Source organism: Gavialis gangeticus, unplaced genomic scaffold, assembly GCF_001723915.1.
Source record: "Gavialis gangeticus isolate Ggan-Ray unplaced genomic scaffold, GavGan_comp1, whole genome shotgun sequence".
Taxonomy (NCBI): domain Eukaryota; kingdom Metazoa; phylum Chordata; order Crocodylia; family Gavialidae; genus Gavialis; species Gavialis gangeticus.
The window spans coordinates 84,706,137-84,721,754 of NW_017729034.1; the positions used below are offsets into that span (position 1 = coordinate 84,706,137).

General features: G+C 41.3%; 1 protein-coding gene across 1 annotated transcript in view; it reads right to left on the bottom strand.

Moving 5' to 3' along the window:
• The window catches only part of ADGB (androglobin), a 360,063-nt gene that overhangs the window by 314,530 nt on the left and 29,915 nt on the right, over window positions 1-15,618 (bottom strand). Inside the window, exon 3 of the mRNA XM_019527460.1 lies at window positions 10,786-10,878. Coding sequence (XP_019383005.1) covers window positions 10,786-10,878 — 93 coding nt within the window. The remainder of the gene's footprint in view (window positions 1-10,785; window positions 10,879-15,618) is intronic.

The window sequence follows — 15,618 nt, forward strand, 5'->3', positions numbered from 1 at the left end:
TCCTCCTTGGAAGTGAATCCCATCCTCCATCCTTTGTAGGGCTTTCGTTGTAGCCTCAGGAGTTCTGCTAGATCCCTGGAGAGCCAGCAGGGCTCCTGTGCTGTCTTGCTGCCTTTTCTCTGAGATGGAACAGACTTAGCTTGTGCATTGAGGATCGCTCCCATGAGGAGCAACCACTCTTCCTGAACTCCCCTCCCCCTAGGGTTGTGGTCCCTTATGGCCTCACTGACAAGCCTCCTGAGCTTGTCAAAGTCAGTTTTCCTGAAGTCAAGGACTTCCGTGTTGCTGACTGACTTGCCAGCTTTATGGCAACGGTGAAGGTGATCAGCTTGTGGTCGCTGTCACCCAGCTTCCCATCGATCACTAGGTTGCTGATTAGATCATCCCCAGTAGCCAGTACCAGGTCGAGCAGCACTTCACCTCTCATTGACCTATACACTTCTTGAGTCAGGTAGAGGTCACCCATGCACGAGAGGAAGCTTTGCGACCGCTCGGATTTTGCTGAGTGATCCTCCCACGAGACCTCCGGGTAACTGAAGTCACCCATGACAACCATGGTCCTGGAGCATGCGGCCTCAGCCAGTTCCCGGGCAAACTTCTGGTCAAGCTCAGGACTTTGGGTGGGAAGTCTGTAGTAGACTCCCACCTTTGTGTCCCTTGTGCCGTGTTCCCCACGGATTTTGACCCAGAGGGTCTCCAGTCGTCCACCCTGGTCACCAACATCAGCTTGCAGGGACATGTAGGTTTCCTTAACATAGAGAGCTACACCCCCGCCCCTTTTGTCTACTCAATCCCTCCTGTACAGGGTATAGCCATCTATACCCATGGTCCAGTCATGGGTGGAGTCCCACCAGGTCTCCGTTATCCCTATGACATCGTAATTTTTTGCATTAAACAGGAGGATGAGTTCCTCCTGCTTATTCCCCAAGCTCCTGGCATTTGTGTACAGGCAGGCAAGTGTTCCCTTGGGGGATCTTGCCTTGCCTACAGATTGTGCCAGGGCTGGGGCAGGGATGGGCTCCCTTAAGTGCCTTGGCCTGCTGGCTTTGCAAGGGTTGCTCAGCGGGCCAGCAGTGGCGGTAGTCCTCCTGTCCCCCAGTGGGCTTAGTTTAAAGCCCGGTGGAGCAGGTTAGCCCGTCTGGCTGAAAAGAGCCTCCTCCCCAGGGGTGAGAGGTGGAGGCCATCTCTTCCCAGCAGCTCACTGCCTCTCTTGCCAAAGAGTGGGCTGTGGTCATGTAGTTGGAGTACTGTGTCCAGTTTTGGGCGCCACACTTCAAGAGGGACATGGAGGATCTGGAGAGGGTTCAGAGGAGGGCCACTTGCATGATTAGTGGTCTCCGTGAAAGACCCTATGGGGAGAAGTTGAGAGATCTGGATCTCTTCAGCCTATACAAAAGATGGCTGAGGGGTGACCTTGTAGCCGCCTATAAATTTATCAGGGGAGGACAGCAGGGAATTGGGGATGTGGTGTTTACCAGAGCACCCCAGAGAGTAACTAGAAATAATGGGTGCAAACTAGTGGAGAGTAGATTTAGATTAGACATTAGGACAAATTTTTTCACAGTAAGGGTGGCCAGAGTCTGGAATGGGCTTCCAAGACAGGTGGTCCTATCACCTAATTTGGAGGTTGTCAAGCCTCCTCTTGAAGATCATCTGGCTGGGGTTGTCTGACCTCAGTCCTCTCTCCTGCCTGGGGCAGGGGGTCAGACACGATGATCCATTGGGTCCCTTCCGACTCTATAATCTATGAATCTATAACCATCAATGTGTACCCTTGAGTAGTAGCTCCGTCTCCACTTCTAATTCAGCTAAAAATATGTTTGTCCATACAATAAAAGAACGTCAAGTCATCTGCTTCAAAATTTTTAAGAAAAACACAGAAAATGACAAAAAAGGGTAAATGTTTAAAATTTAAGTTAATTGCTATTAAACTGCATCAAAACCTTCTTTAAGAAGTGATACTTCTCAAAAACCAAAACCAAAAAGGATTTGTGTGAAGGATAACTGGTGCTCTCAACATACTCGTATGTATTTGCAGCTCTGCATTATGAAACTTATATGCTAATTTTCTGTTTCAGGGTTTTAGTGGTCACCAATAAGAGTCCAAAAATAATTTTTCCTCCAATTCCAACTTAGTCAAATGTATTCTGTGCTGCACTGAATTAGTTAAGAGTGTTCTCTTTTCTAGATGTCAGACATGTCTTGCTTATATAACTCAAGGCGAAAATGACCATCAGATTTGGGTTGGTAAGGAACTGTCCTTCCAATCAGATTGGCAAAGGACCTTAAGAGTTTATAGCCTCTGTAACAAGGAGCATGATTCCAAGAGAGGAACCATGTGGCCATATGTTGCTTAATCAAATCACTTACACTACATGGGCCTCGAGAATTGGTAGCACCTGAGTCGCTCAGTTCTCTGTCGGTGATGCACAATAATTTTGCCTCTTGAGGACTGAAATGTTTTAGCCTATGTAAAGGCCTGAGGCCAATATTGGGATATCTGAATGAAATGTACTATCCTGTGATATACAGGAGGCCAGAAAACATGATCTTTCTGGCTTTGAACTCTAGGATGAAATATTAACTGTAATAGATTTGTTCCTTCTGTTGTACAACATTCAACTACAGCTTTAAAAACAATTACATACAAATAATTTTAGGGGTTCCTTTTTCTACGTCTTGAAAGAAACTGCTTCATTTCTCACAGGTGGAAATGAGACTGTAAAACAACCATGATAAACTTTAATATACCAAGGATGCTGAAAGACAAAAGGGAGACACTGGCATATTTCCGAAGGAAGATAGTTTATATTTCAGCTGGATCTAACAACTTGAGTACTTTTTGTGATTATTAGATAAATTGAAGGTATATTATTAGAGAGGGTCCAAGATAATTATTTTCTACCAACATATCAAAAAAACTCTTGAATAACTTGCCACTGAGAATTGTATTTTACAAAATACAAAATTACACCCCTGTTTTTAATGAAATTGATGTAAATTTTGCAATGGTATTCAATAAGAACACTCACTTTATTTGCATAAATGTAGCACAACAGTTTACAAAGATGTAGACATCTGGGCCTGAGTCATCACCAGAGTGTAATATATGCTAATGATCTACTTAGCAAACACTGTCATTTTTATCTCTATTCATTTTATAATTTATCCATTGTCAAAACAGCCTTTCCAGAACTAAGGATTTACAAGTGATTACACTTTTTGTAATTTTAATAACTGTAAGAGGAATAAGTTGACTCAATACCCAAGTGACTTGAGATATTGAAAATTTCCTTCCAAAGCCTACAACCATTATGAGGTATGGAGTTAGGCAATACAAGTACTGTAATATTAGTTTTGCACAGCTGCTGTATAGTATGTGATGAAGGTTGTCTTAAGATAATTCAGCTAGGACTATCATTCCTCTGAGATAATTAATGGAAAAACTGATTATTTTCTTGTACAGTAGAATGTTGATTATCTAGAAAGTCAATAAAATAAAAGGTTTTGTATTAACAAAACCATCCGCCCACTTTCAGATTTTGGTCTTCAGTGAGATAACTTGTACATTGCTTATTTAGGGTGCTCTGAGATTTTAAAACATTACCAAGAGTTCAATTTCTTGTTGGTTTTTCCCCCGTACTTCCTGTACAATAATTATTTTCAGAACTTCATACTGAGATGTTTGATTAACAGATAAACTGATTTTCTAGAATAACGGTGACACTAATTATTCTGGATAATCAATGTTCTACTGTGGTTTACATTTCTGTTTTCATCATTCTAGGATCATATGGTTAAATAATAATCAAATGAAATGAGATTTTTACTATAGGAGTGACAGTGAACCTCCAAAGTTTTATTGTACTTTATAGCACGTGACATATGTGTGTTAATGCAGCTGCTCTTGGGAGATTAACATATGTCTACACTGATTATTAGTAGACACTTTTAAAATAGATAACAGTTGTTCGTTTCTATTTGAGCCTTGAATCTTTACTCATTTTTTAGCTAAGCAAACTTTTCAAGTTTCTTAAGAATTATTTGTTTAACACGCTTTTCTTCTCTTCAAACTAAATCTATTTCATCACATGTTTCATCTCCGTATATTGCCAACTTATTGACAATTTATGCAAACCGGTATTCTTATCATCTGGTCAACTTTACTTAGAAATTCACATTCTCTCATTAGACACAAGTCTACTTTTTCCCAGCTTGCTTTACTTGTCTCTTCTCCAAACAATTTAATTGCATGCCAGCTTATGTTTTGACAGGAATTCAAGTGAAAACATAAGTACATATTTTTTTAAGAAAGACGCTCAAGTCTGATCTCAATTATTGATGCTTCCAAGTGAAAGTATACAAAATCTAAGCTAAGAATCAACTTGTATCAATTTCAGAGTCCATCAAGGTACCCACAGAGAATTTACCATCTTGTTATTATCTATATTGCCTGTGTACACAGGACTGTTTGTTTTCCTATTATAAATCAGGGCTGTCCAACTTCTGATCTACCACAGGCCAAAATTTCTATTCATATCTTTCTCATGGGCTGCATCTTTTTTTTTTTTTTTTGTGTGGATGAAAATTAAATAATTAGTTTTATATATCTATCTATATAGATACACACAGACAGATATATAATTAACTTTATATTATATATATGTATAATACATATTAATTTAAAATTATAAGTAGTTAAATTAAGTAATAATTCATTTTATATATATATGTGATTGTGTGTGTGTTTTAGTATAGAAAGGAGGCAAAATTAAAACATCTACATATTTAAATGAAACAAGTACAAATATTAAAATATAGTAATTTAACAACTTTTTAATGTAAAAAGTGTAGATAATCCATTTACTGCATAAGAGAATCAATATCAACTGACGTCAATTAAGTTAGTGATGAGGTGATGTTGCTAAGATGACTATCCAGGAAATATGCCACAGGCAAGAATTCTAGTGAGTGGTATCTTCTATTGGACTATGCAATTGGTCCAATAAAAGATACCACTCACAAGAATTCTTCCCTCCTCAGTTAAGGCCAGTCAAAGCAAGTGAGTGAGGGCCTCATCTGTAAATCAATAACTATACCAGAACTTTATAAACTTCTTTGAAGGAAAAGCACTTTCACATAGGTATGTACTGTCAAACATTAAAATGTTCTTTAAACTAAAAGTCCCTTATATCTGGGAAGAGATTCTCTGCTACAAGTTTAAAGAAGTACCATACTATTTCTTGTGTTCTAGCAAGGAATGGGTTGGCTTGTAAATCACACAGCTCAAAGTATATGGTGGAAGACTGATTTTAAATTGCAGCTCTGAGCAAGCTGTTGAAGAGCATCAGTTTGTTTTTCAGTAACTCTGTTTGGTAAAAAAATTGTTAAATTTCTCCATCATGACTGCCATATTGGATGAAAATTCCCAAAACACTTTTAAAATTGTTGTTTCTTTCTTCAGTTCTTTGCAAGATGGAAAAATCTGTAAGATCATCCTTTTAAAAGGTAGCCTTGAACAGTATAAGCTTGCTATAAAAACCATTCAAGCATCCAAAGAGGTCTGCTATTGTCAGATTCTTACCCTGCATTTTTAAATGAACTGAATTTAAATGAATGGCAATACCAACTCAACAGAAATTCTGGAGACAGAAGTTTATCCAAACTCTGCAGTGTCAGCTTTCACTCAGGAGCGGATTGGGAGGTGAGGGGGGAGGTGGTTACAGTGCTTCAGTTGCACCCGCTTTGATTCCTGGTCCACCCAAAGTTTAAAACAAACTGCCTGGCAGTGGCAGCAGCATTTCTATTCAGGTAGTGGTGAGGGAGTCACTTGAGTTCATGGCTCATTATAATTTGCCCAATTCCTTCTATACTCTTCATTCCACAAGTGCTAACAATGCTTTCTCTTTTTTAATGGTCTTAGTGTTCCACTAATTAAGCTATTATTTCTTTCTGCTGTCTGCTAGCTACTCCTGTTAATGTAGTTCCTATTTCACAGCCTTGCAGACTGTTTTTAACACTAGCTAAAAACATTAACTCAGGTGTGGAAACAACTCAATGAAGCACTGGATGCATTGTCAAGGTGCTTGAGAAGCCTTGATTTTGTTATATGAATCTGAACGACGTATATTTAATCCTAATGACTACAGGACTTGAGAAAAAATATCTTTTGAGTATTTTTCTTAGTTTATTGTGTTTTTAATATATAACATAGCATATTACATATAGTAAAAAATATACATTCCAAAGAAGTTATATTTATTTTGCTGTACTCTTAAACTGAATATGACTGTAGGCCTCTAGCATAGAAGCCTCTAGTTTCTTTTTACCTGGAGAAATGTGTTGTGTTATATGTGCTGATGCACCACACCATCTGCACCTTCCCATTTCAGAATACTAGATCCATTCATACTTTTATTTATTCTTTTTAGGAAAACTAAAACATCTTTTCAGAGAGCAAAGAACCTTGTGAGAACCTTACCAGCACTTAGCCAGCAAATTTCTGAATGAGGGCATAAATGACTGTACATAGATTGCATATCTTCCAAAAATTATTGGAATTTCCTGCATGATGAAAATGTAACGTCCATCACCACTGAGACAGGTAACCTTCAGAACCGCTTTTTACAGCTTCAACTTGTTTCACCCATTTTCCACACAAAGATTCTTGGTGAATTATGCAATGAGAATTATGGGGCACATAACACCAGACTTCTATGGACTAATGCAGAATGACACAGCCAGGGAATAGAGGGTGAAGGAAGGAGAAACAGAGGGTATTCCCTTCCTCCACCCTCCAACAGGGTGTTCCCCACCACACTTGTCCACTGTGGAAAAGCAGCGACCCAGTCAAGGCAATGAGCATTGTGGAGGTAGGAACAAAGATAATGTACAGCCTGGCACCACCACAGAGAAGCAGTCCCCAGCCCGCAAGCATGGTGACTGCCAGACCCTGGACCCAGGACAAGTGGAGCTACCCCACACTCTGGACAAAAGCAGACCCACCTCATGGGCTAATCACTGATATTGCTCAGCAAACACCTGGCATCAAGGTGCATCTCATTTGCAAGCCTCAATTTAAAAGCTCTCAGGCTACATGTGACCCTCAAGCCCTCAGTTGTACAGCCCTGTTATAAGTCAATCTAGCAATAAGAGGTATGAGGACTGTAGCCTATGAAACCGAAGAAAACTGTACCTATTTTTCAATTGCTTGAGTCTTTCCTTACTACTCTATACACACACACACGTTTGCCAGTGCCTAATTTGTTAATGACTACATTCTTTTGTTTCCCATCGCTAGTTTTTATGATCAATTTTAGAATAATGTATAATGCCTCTGATAACTGTAGTGACTAATTAAGCCAAGATCCAATTTTAATCACATTCTTAAAAAATATATATGCTTTGTTCCTTGGGCTCTGAAGATGGATGTTAGACTCTAATATGTGGTTTCTGATACTCTTATGTATTTCTGCCTGCCATGTTCTTTTGCATCAATCTTCCACATACCTCTATTCATTCTGTGTGTTTTGGCAGCATTTTTTGTGTAATAATCACTAGGTATTGTCAATTTATTTTTCCCCTATTAAAAATTAAACTTCACACAGCTTAGTACATATTAAATATAAAATGAAACTGCCAAGCTGACAAAAGGAAAACTGAAAAAACTGAAAAGCTAGAGGAGTGGGCAAAGCTTTACAAACTTAAGCATTTTGACTGGAGCAAAAGGGGAAAAGGACAGTTTTGAACATAATCAGAAGCAACAGATTTTCTGAGCTGAAGAGCACTCCAGCCTGCAACAAACATGTTATTAATTTCTTGTTTGGTTTCTATTTAGAAGCAGCTGAAGATTAATTAAAAGGAGCTATGCACAATTTTAAAAAAATGTTATGATCACCTGCCAGCCAAGTACTGTCAAAGATATGGACATGTGTAGGCAGATCAGAGAAGTAGAACACTTGAAGTGGGAGCAGAAGGAGAGCATTAAATCTTAAGTACACAGTAATGTAAGGTCTGTACACCAGATCTTTACTTCTTTGTTCTGCTCAAGAGAAGCCATAGTCTGAATAGCCCCATGAAAGTATTAGAATCAGACCTTCTGATTTATACTGTATTTCACCAAAAACTTGCAGTTCTCAAACAGGAGGGGGGAAAAAAGAGGTACATGAACTTTGAACTTTGATCTCTAGGCTGACAGGTTGCATTTCTTTCTCAGATGTACCTTTGAGTTTCTTATGGCCGTATGCATGCGCTCTGACATGGGTTCTCAGGTAGCAGTTAAATAAAAAAAGCACTGCTCTGCTGTTATCTGACATTATGTGACCCTTGGTACCTTGGGGAATGTGTAATACAGTAATGGCTTGCCAGGCAATCAGAAGCTGCATTTATTGTCTGAAGGAGGTACTACATACCAAATCTGAGGTATCAATCTCCAGGATTTCTGTAGCTGACATGCAAAAAAGAGTGCATTTGTGTGGACATCTTTTCTATTTCCTTCATTTTTAGTTTCTTGTTCAAATAATTGAGGAAAGATACCAAGATGGTTACATAGTTGAGAAATGAATCTCTTCTAAGGCAACTTGTACACCTGTTGGGGGTTTAGTCCTCCGGGTTTTATTCCATGCCCCCTAAATTGAAACAGTGGGTTTTTAATTGAAACCCACCATTTCAATTTTTCTGTCACATTACTGCAAGGGGCCTGATCTTTTTTTTTTCTTTTTGGTCAGAGCCAGAGCCTGCCTGCAGCCGAGGAAGAACATGGCCACAGCCGTAGCCCCTGAGCTATGTCGGGGGGGCTCTGGTCCTTCACTCCACAGCAGTGCCAACCCTAGGGGCTGCCCAGGCAGGCTGCAAGTGGGCCAAGTGCTGCCCCAGCTCAGAGGCAGCTTCTGGCCCAATCCAACTGTTCCCCAAGCCCACCCAGTGGAAGCCCACTGGGCGCTGCTCCCCAAGCCAACTTGGGGAACAGTTGAATCTGACCAGGCACTGCCTCTAAGCTGAAGCAGCACCCAGCCAAACAGTAGTCTGCCCAGCCAGCCCCACAGGGCACCACCACCGCAGAGGGAAGGACCAGGGCTCCCTGCAGACCAGGGGCCACTTGGCCTGCTGGCAGCTCACCCCCTAGTTGCAGGAGAGGCTGGCAGGCTCCACCAAAAATAATTTTTAAAAAAGGATCAGTCCCCTCACTGCTTCTGCCTTCAGCAAGCTCCTGTGGCCAGGAGGATGCCTTAGAAGAGATTCATTTCCTAACTATGTAACCATCTTGCTATCTTTCCTCAATTATTTGAACAAGAAACTAAAAATGAAGGAACTAGAAACTGTGTCCACACAAATGCACTCTTTTTTTGCATGTCAGCTACAGAAATCCTGGAGATTGATACCTCAAATTTGGTATGTATTACCTCCTTCAGACAATAAATGCAGCTTCCTACTGCCTGGCAAGCCATTACTGTATTACACATTCCACAAGGTATCAAGGGTCACATAATGTTAGATAACAGTAGAGCAGTGCCTTTTTTATTTAACTGCTACCTGTGAACCCATGTCAGAGCACATGCATATGGCCATAAAAAATTGAAAGGTATATCTGAGAAAGAAATGCAACCTGTCAGCCAGGGACAAGCTGGCTTCCCCTGAGGAAGCTCAGGAAGGTGGCTGGGTTTGCTGGCAGCCAGAGAAGGTGGTGGGGATGGTGCACAGGGTGCTGGAAGCCTGGGCAGACTTCAGGAAGCATTGAATCAGGCACCTCTGAGCTGGGGCAGCACCCAGGCTTCCATCACCCTGTACACCATCCCCACCGTCAGCAAACTCAGCCGCCCTACTACTGCCTTCCTGCACTGCCCCAGGGGCAAACCAGACTGTTCCCAGTTGGCCCCAGCCATCCTGCTGGCCACAGGAGCTGCTGAAGACACAAGCAGTGAGGAGCCCAATCCTTTTTTTCTGTGGAGCCTGCCCTCCTCTTCACAGCCGGGGTCCAAGCTGACTGCTTCGTTATTGCAATTTGCAAAGTTGCAAATTAAACTACATTGGGATGTAGTTTAGTTTGCAACACTGCAAATTGCAATAATTCAGCTGTCAGCTTGCCCCCTGGCCATTTGCAACAATGCAAACTCATTTAAAATCCCCAAAACTCTTGCACATGGACAGCGTGACGCCATTAAGCCACACACAGTGATATTTTTGTCACTTTTATGTGGTAATGGCATCACGTGTACAAGCACCCTAAATGTAGTAGCTACCTCATCCACCAAAGACAACCCAAGCGTTTGCAATGCAGTTCCCAAATAATGGTGAGTTTATATTCTATCAGTCTGACAACCACTGTAGCTTCTACCAATGCTACACTAAATCCCTCCCATGTCCAGTTCTCTTGTCCAAGTCAAAACAATCAGCTTTCTCTCTTTCTGCTCCCACTTTAAGTGTTGTACTTCTCCAATCTGCCTACACATGTCCATATCTTTGACAGTACTTGGCTGGCAGGTAATCATAACATTTTTTAGTTGTATTAAAAACAAAAACAAGATAATGCAGTTGTTTTCACTGGGACAACTCAGAGATTGAGGCATCATTAACCTGAGTAAAACGACATAATTATGTCCCATAATTTCTGTAGGACATTATAGAATGCAAGTAAAACACAAACTTCCAAGTTTCTCCATAACAAATATGATTTTCAGGAAAACAGGTTGTCAGAAAGGCTATCAGTTCATTTTCACCCAAAGTCTACATTTCTATATTTACTGCTTGTGCCTACTCTTGTGTATTGCTTAAATAGATGTTTCTTACCTTATTAAATAAAAATTCATGCGGGCGTTTCCATGAAGTCACTTTTAAGGATGCTGGCAATTCAATCTTCCCTTCAGGGTCCTCAAAGACATGCTACATAAAACATACATGTACAAGACTTGAAGAATGTATATTTGCTAAGCTACTGAATCTTCCACAAAATTTAAAATGCTCTGTTATTCATGTGATTATTCACTGGAAAGAGTAGGGCACAGTGAAGACAAAAGATGATTACTTACCAATAAGTAGGGTTTACCAATATGTAAATTGGCAGTCTGACAATTAATATCCAGTAGGTGCTGAAATTTGAGCACCCTCATTTGAAAATGTCTGCCTATATAAATACTCACTAGTTAGGGGAGTTAAAAGGAAATCTACTAGGAAAGTATAAACACACACAGACACACACACAAACCCTCATTACTTTTGTTATTGTCTCTCTCTTATTTACAAACTACAACTTCAGCGTACTAATCTGAGACTTGAACAGTAACAACTGTCTCTGAGAACAATGGAAAGGTGCTTATGTAAAGATTTTAAGAAATAGTTACTGTTTTGAAAGTCTAAAGGAAGCCTCATAGGTTGGGTTAAAGGACTGACTATTAGAGCGACTAAAGTTACCTGTTTGCTCAAGTCAACAGAGTTCCAAATACTGACCTGAATTATGCTCTCAGAAGTGGAAACAAACCTGTATGTAGGTATCAGATATTGGTACAGTATCAGATAGTTGTACAGTTGGTATCGGATATTAGGTTAATCTAATATTAACAGTTATCTGATATGAGATATTAACAGATTTTTTTTTCATTTAGGATAACTACAAGAAATAGGTCCCTGGCAGATGTGCAATTAAAGGTGAGATGGGATCTCATGCACAATCCACACAATCACACTTCCTATCATGCCACATGTGCATGGCAGGAGATGCGACTGTGGGATCAACCATCAGATCCTATCATGCCATAGTGCTGGTGCAGGGGGAGCCTTGGAGCCTGATCCTGGGCTCCCCCTGCACTGGCAAATAGCAAGCTCCTGGGGCTGGGAGCCCTGACCAGCTCCCATGGCTGGGAGCCATCAGCTGATCAGAGCTGCCTGCCATGGGGGCTCAGTGGAGTCCTTGACTCTAGCTGCACTCTGCAGGCTGGAAGCCCTGATATGCTGCTGATCTCAGCTGAGGAGGGCCTACTGGAGTCAAGGGCTCCAATGTGTTCCTGTGGCTGGGAGCAGCAGCTGATCATGTCTCCCACCCTTGGAAGCCCCCAAGGCTGTGACCCACAATCAACTGATCAGCACTCTTAGCCTCAGGAACACATGGAAGTAAAGAGCTTCCATGAGCTCTGGAGGCTGGGAGCTCCAATTAGCCTGGCCACAAGTTCAGTTAATGGTGTGAAAGGAACCAACCACAAAAGTTATTACACATATTTTGTGTAATAACTTTGTGTATTAACCAGTGTAATAACAAACAAGGAGTAAGCCACATTTAATGTAATAACTTCGTAGTTTATTGCTTATTTTATCACACTATTAATTGCATTAACATGTGGCCAGATAATTACTTAAGATGTTGTTAACTGTATCATGTAACATGTGCCAGGGGCCTTAGGCATGTTGTTCTGCCAATAACCAAAAGCTGAATCAAGGTCCCTCAAGAATATGAATTCTCAAAGCTAACAGGCTTTGACTGGCTATGGGTTTTGCCCGGAAAGAGAGGAGGACGGGAGACAGGCATGAGAAAAGTGAGAAACAAGGCATAGCAATCTGAAAGATATGTGGTACGTTGCCTTGAGAGAAACCTAGAGAAAAAGGGCTGTTGAGTCAAGAGCTGTAAAGAGAGAAACTGTCTCCGACTAGATTCCTCTGGTCTTCAGAAAAGCAGGATTTTGTACATTCTCATACCAGAATCCATCACCTAATGCTCCTTCTAAGTGGGCTAACCTGCAAGAACTTGATTTTTTCCCAGCTGCTCAAAGACAGTAACTCCATAAAGCTCTTTAAAAAGTATGATCACATGTGGTGTGACGAACACTTTTAGCATCCCTCTCCCACATCAAACAAGTGAAAGCTGCACATAGCTTGATGCAAGAGGCTTATGTGACCTGCAAAATGCCTTGAAAGTTGCTGAAGACAACAGATTTTCAACTATAATTATTTTTACTTATTATTTGTATTACAGTGTACTGTGCTACCCTTTAAAGTATGACCCCAGAAAGACAAAGGGTCAGAGAAGAAAGAAACAAAAACACAGAGAACTAAGATACCTTGCTTTGGCAGGCTAGTGGCACTACTGGGAATAGGGTGCAGGACTCCTAAGTCCCACTTTACGACATATCTATTTGATGTTTTGCTTAAATTTAAACTTAGCTGGAGGGACCAGATACTTATTTATACATAAATATGCATACACAACCTGTAGCAACTATATGGGTCTGTAACAAAAGGCTGGAATAACTACGGTTATTTAGTCTGGAGAAGAGAAGACTGAGGCAGGATGTAATAAGTCTTTATATACCTAAAGGGCAGTAGACAGAGGATGGAGAAGGGCTTTTCTGTGTCCACAGAGGACAGAACTAGGAGCAATGACCTCAAATTGCAGCAAAGGAAATTTAAGTTGGAGATTAGGAGGAATTTTCTGAGTGTGAGGATGGCTAAGCATTGGGAGAAGCTACCTAAAAGTTGTGGAATCTATGTCCGTGGAAATTTCCAAGAACAAGTTGGACAGACACTTGACTGGAATGGTTTAGTTGAGTTGATCAACCCTTGAGCAAGGAGCTGGACTAGATGACCTTGTGAGGTTTCTTCCATCCGTGCTTTCCCATGATCCTATATATGTATCACATATAGAAAAAATACAGCCTGTAGGTATAAATCAGATTATGGATAAGATTCTAACATGAATTTCCATTCCACAATAATATATGTCAAAGGCATAAACATCACCAAGGAATGCTGGAGGGCTTACTAAACAGCCTTTTTTCTTTTTAATGTATTTTTCCTGCTTAGTTTACTGACTGATCACAAACTTACCTGGTACTATGGCCCCCTCTACACGTTACACTTAAGATGTGATTAACCAGTAAATCACGCCTTAGGCTGTGACACATCTGCATGTTCAACCAATGAATGGTGTGATGAAACAAGAAATAAGTTGCAAAGTCATTCCACAAAAAATTTGAAATAACTTTGAAGCTTGTTCAAATCATGCCATTAATTGAACATGTGACCAAGTTCTCCCAGGTGGCTGGAAGCCCCATCAACTGGGAGCTCACAGCCACAGGGCTCCACCACACACTATCAGCCCTGCAGCTGACAAGGCTCACATTTCTGGCAGCATTCCCAATGTGGTGTCTGCAGCAGGGGCAGCATTGTCAGCTGAGATGCTTGCAGCAGGGAGTTCTCCCTGCTGTCCCCACTGCAAGCTTTGCAATGTGCAGGGCTTGTAGTGGTAGCAGTAGAAAGTCAGCTGCAAGACTCACAGTGCGGGCAACACAAGGAATGCTGTCCCTCCTGTGAGTCCCATCAGCTGCAGGGCTTGCAGATGCAGGAACTGGTATAGGGGGAGCCTGGAATCCCAAGCTCCCCCTGCACCTGTGATAAAGCACAATGGGATCTAATGCACCACCCCACAATCAGGCCCCCTTCCATGCATGTGAGACATGGCAGAAGGCACAATTTTGTTTTGAACCGTGCATCAGATGCCATTGTGCCTTTATCTGCATGTGTAGAGGGGCCCTATGTAACAGGAAAAGGGCATGTCACTTCATTTTTGCTTCCCAGAAGGCACACCAATCTTGATATCAGTAGACAGACAAAAAAACTAAGAAACTATTCCATTATAGATGCTGAGTTCTTGAAAATTAGCTCTATGTCTCCTCAAGGCAACTCTTACACTCTCCTGGCATCTATACACATGCTCTGGGGAAGTGGGGGGGCTTTAATTAGGAGAGCCGCTCTAATTAAAGCACCTGGAGCTTCTCAAATATCAGTGTTTCCAAGCTTCAAAATGGTGGCGGGGGTGCTTTATTTAAAGCTTGTTCAATGAGCTTTAGATAAAGCACCCCTTGCCACCATTTTGAAGTGCTGGGACACTGATACACAAGACATGGAGGCTGGCTGCAGCGCAGTAATTATCATGCTCCAGCAGACTCAATTAATTGAGTCTGCTCTGACAGCGCTTTAATTACAGCACATAGGAGCAGCCTCCATACTTGTGTATAAGCACCCCATGGCTGCAGAGGGCAGTTCAGATAAAGTAAAATGTATTTGCTACGTGGAAGTGTATGTGGCAAGACTCGGGCCCCAAACTAGCACACAGCCCCATAACTATAATTGTTTGGAAAGGGAATCCCTTTTCTAAACTTGTAGTCTATAATGGCAGCTCTGCTAGGTAAGGATTGCACTTGTATCTTTTTCTAACAAACTGTTTGAACCCCAAACTGGTCCCATGTTAATTCTATTCTGAATTATTTTCTACTTTGATGGATTTTTGAGAACTGTTGCACAAACATGTGTTAATTAATATGGAAAATTTTTAAAAATGAATAAAATTAGGCAAAATATGTTAAGACCAGAATTACCTTAGTGAGAAGCCACTTAAAATTCAGCCGGTCCGGATGGTCTCCACCCTAGAGTTCTAAAGAAATTGGCCGAGGTCATTGCAGGACCCCTGGCATGGCTTTACGAGCACTCATGGTGCTCTGGAGTGGTGCCGGAGGACTGGAAGAGGGCCAACGTGGTTCCCATCTTCAAAAAAGGGAGGAAGCAGGAGACAGAGGAAGAGCAAGCAGGAGGGGAAACTATAGGCCAGTTAGTCTTACCTCGATCCTAGGCAAGCTG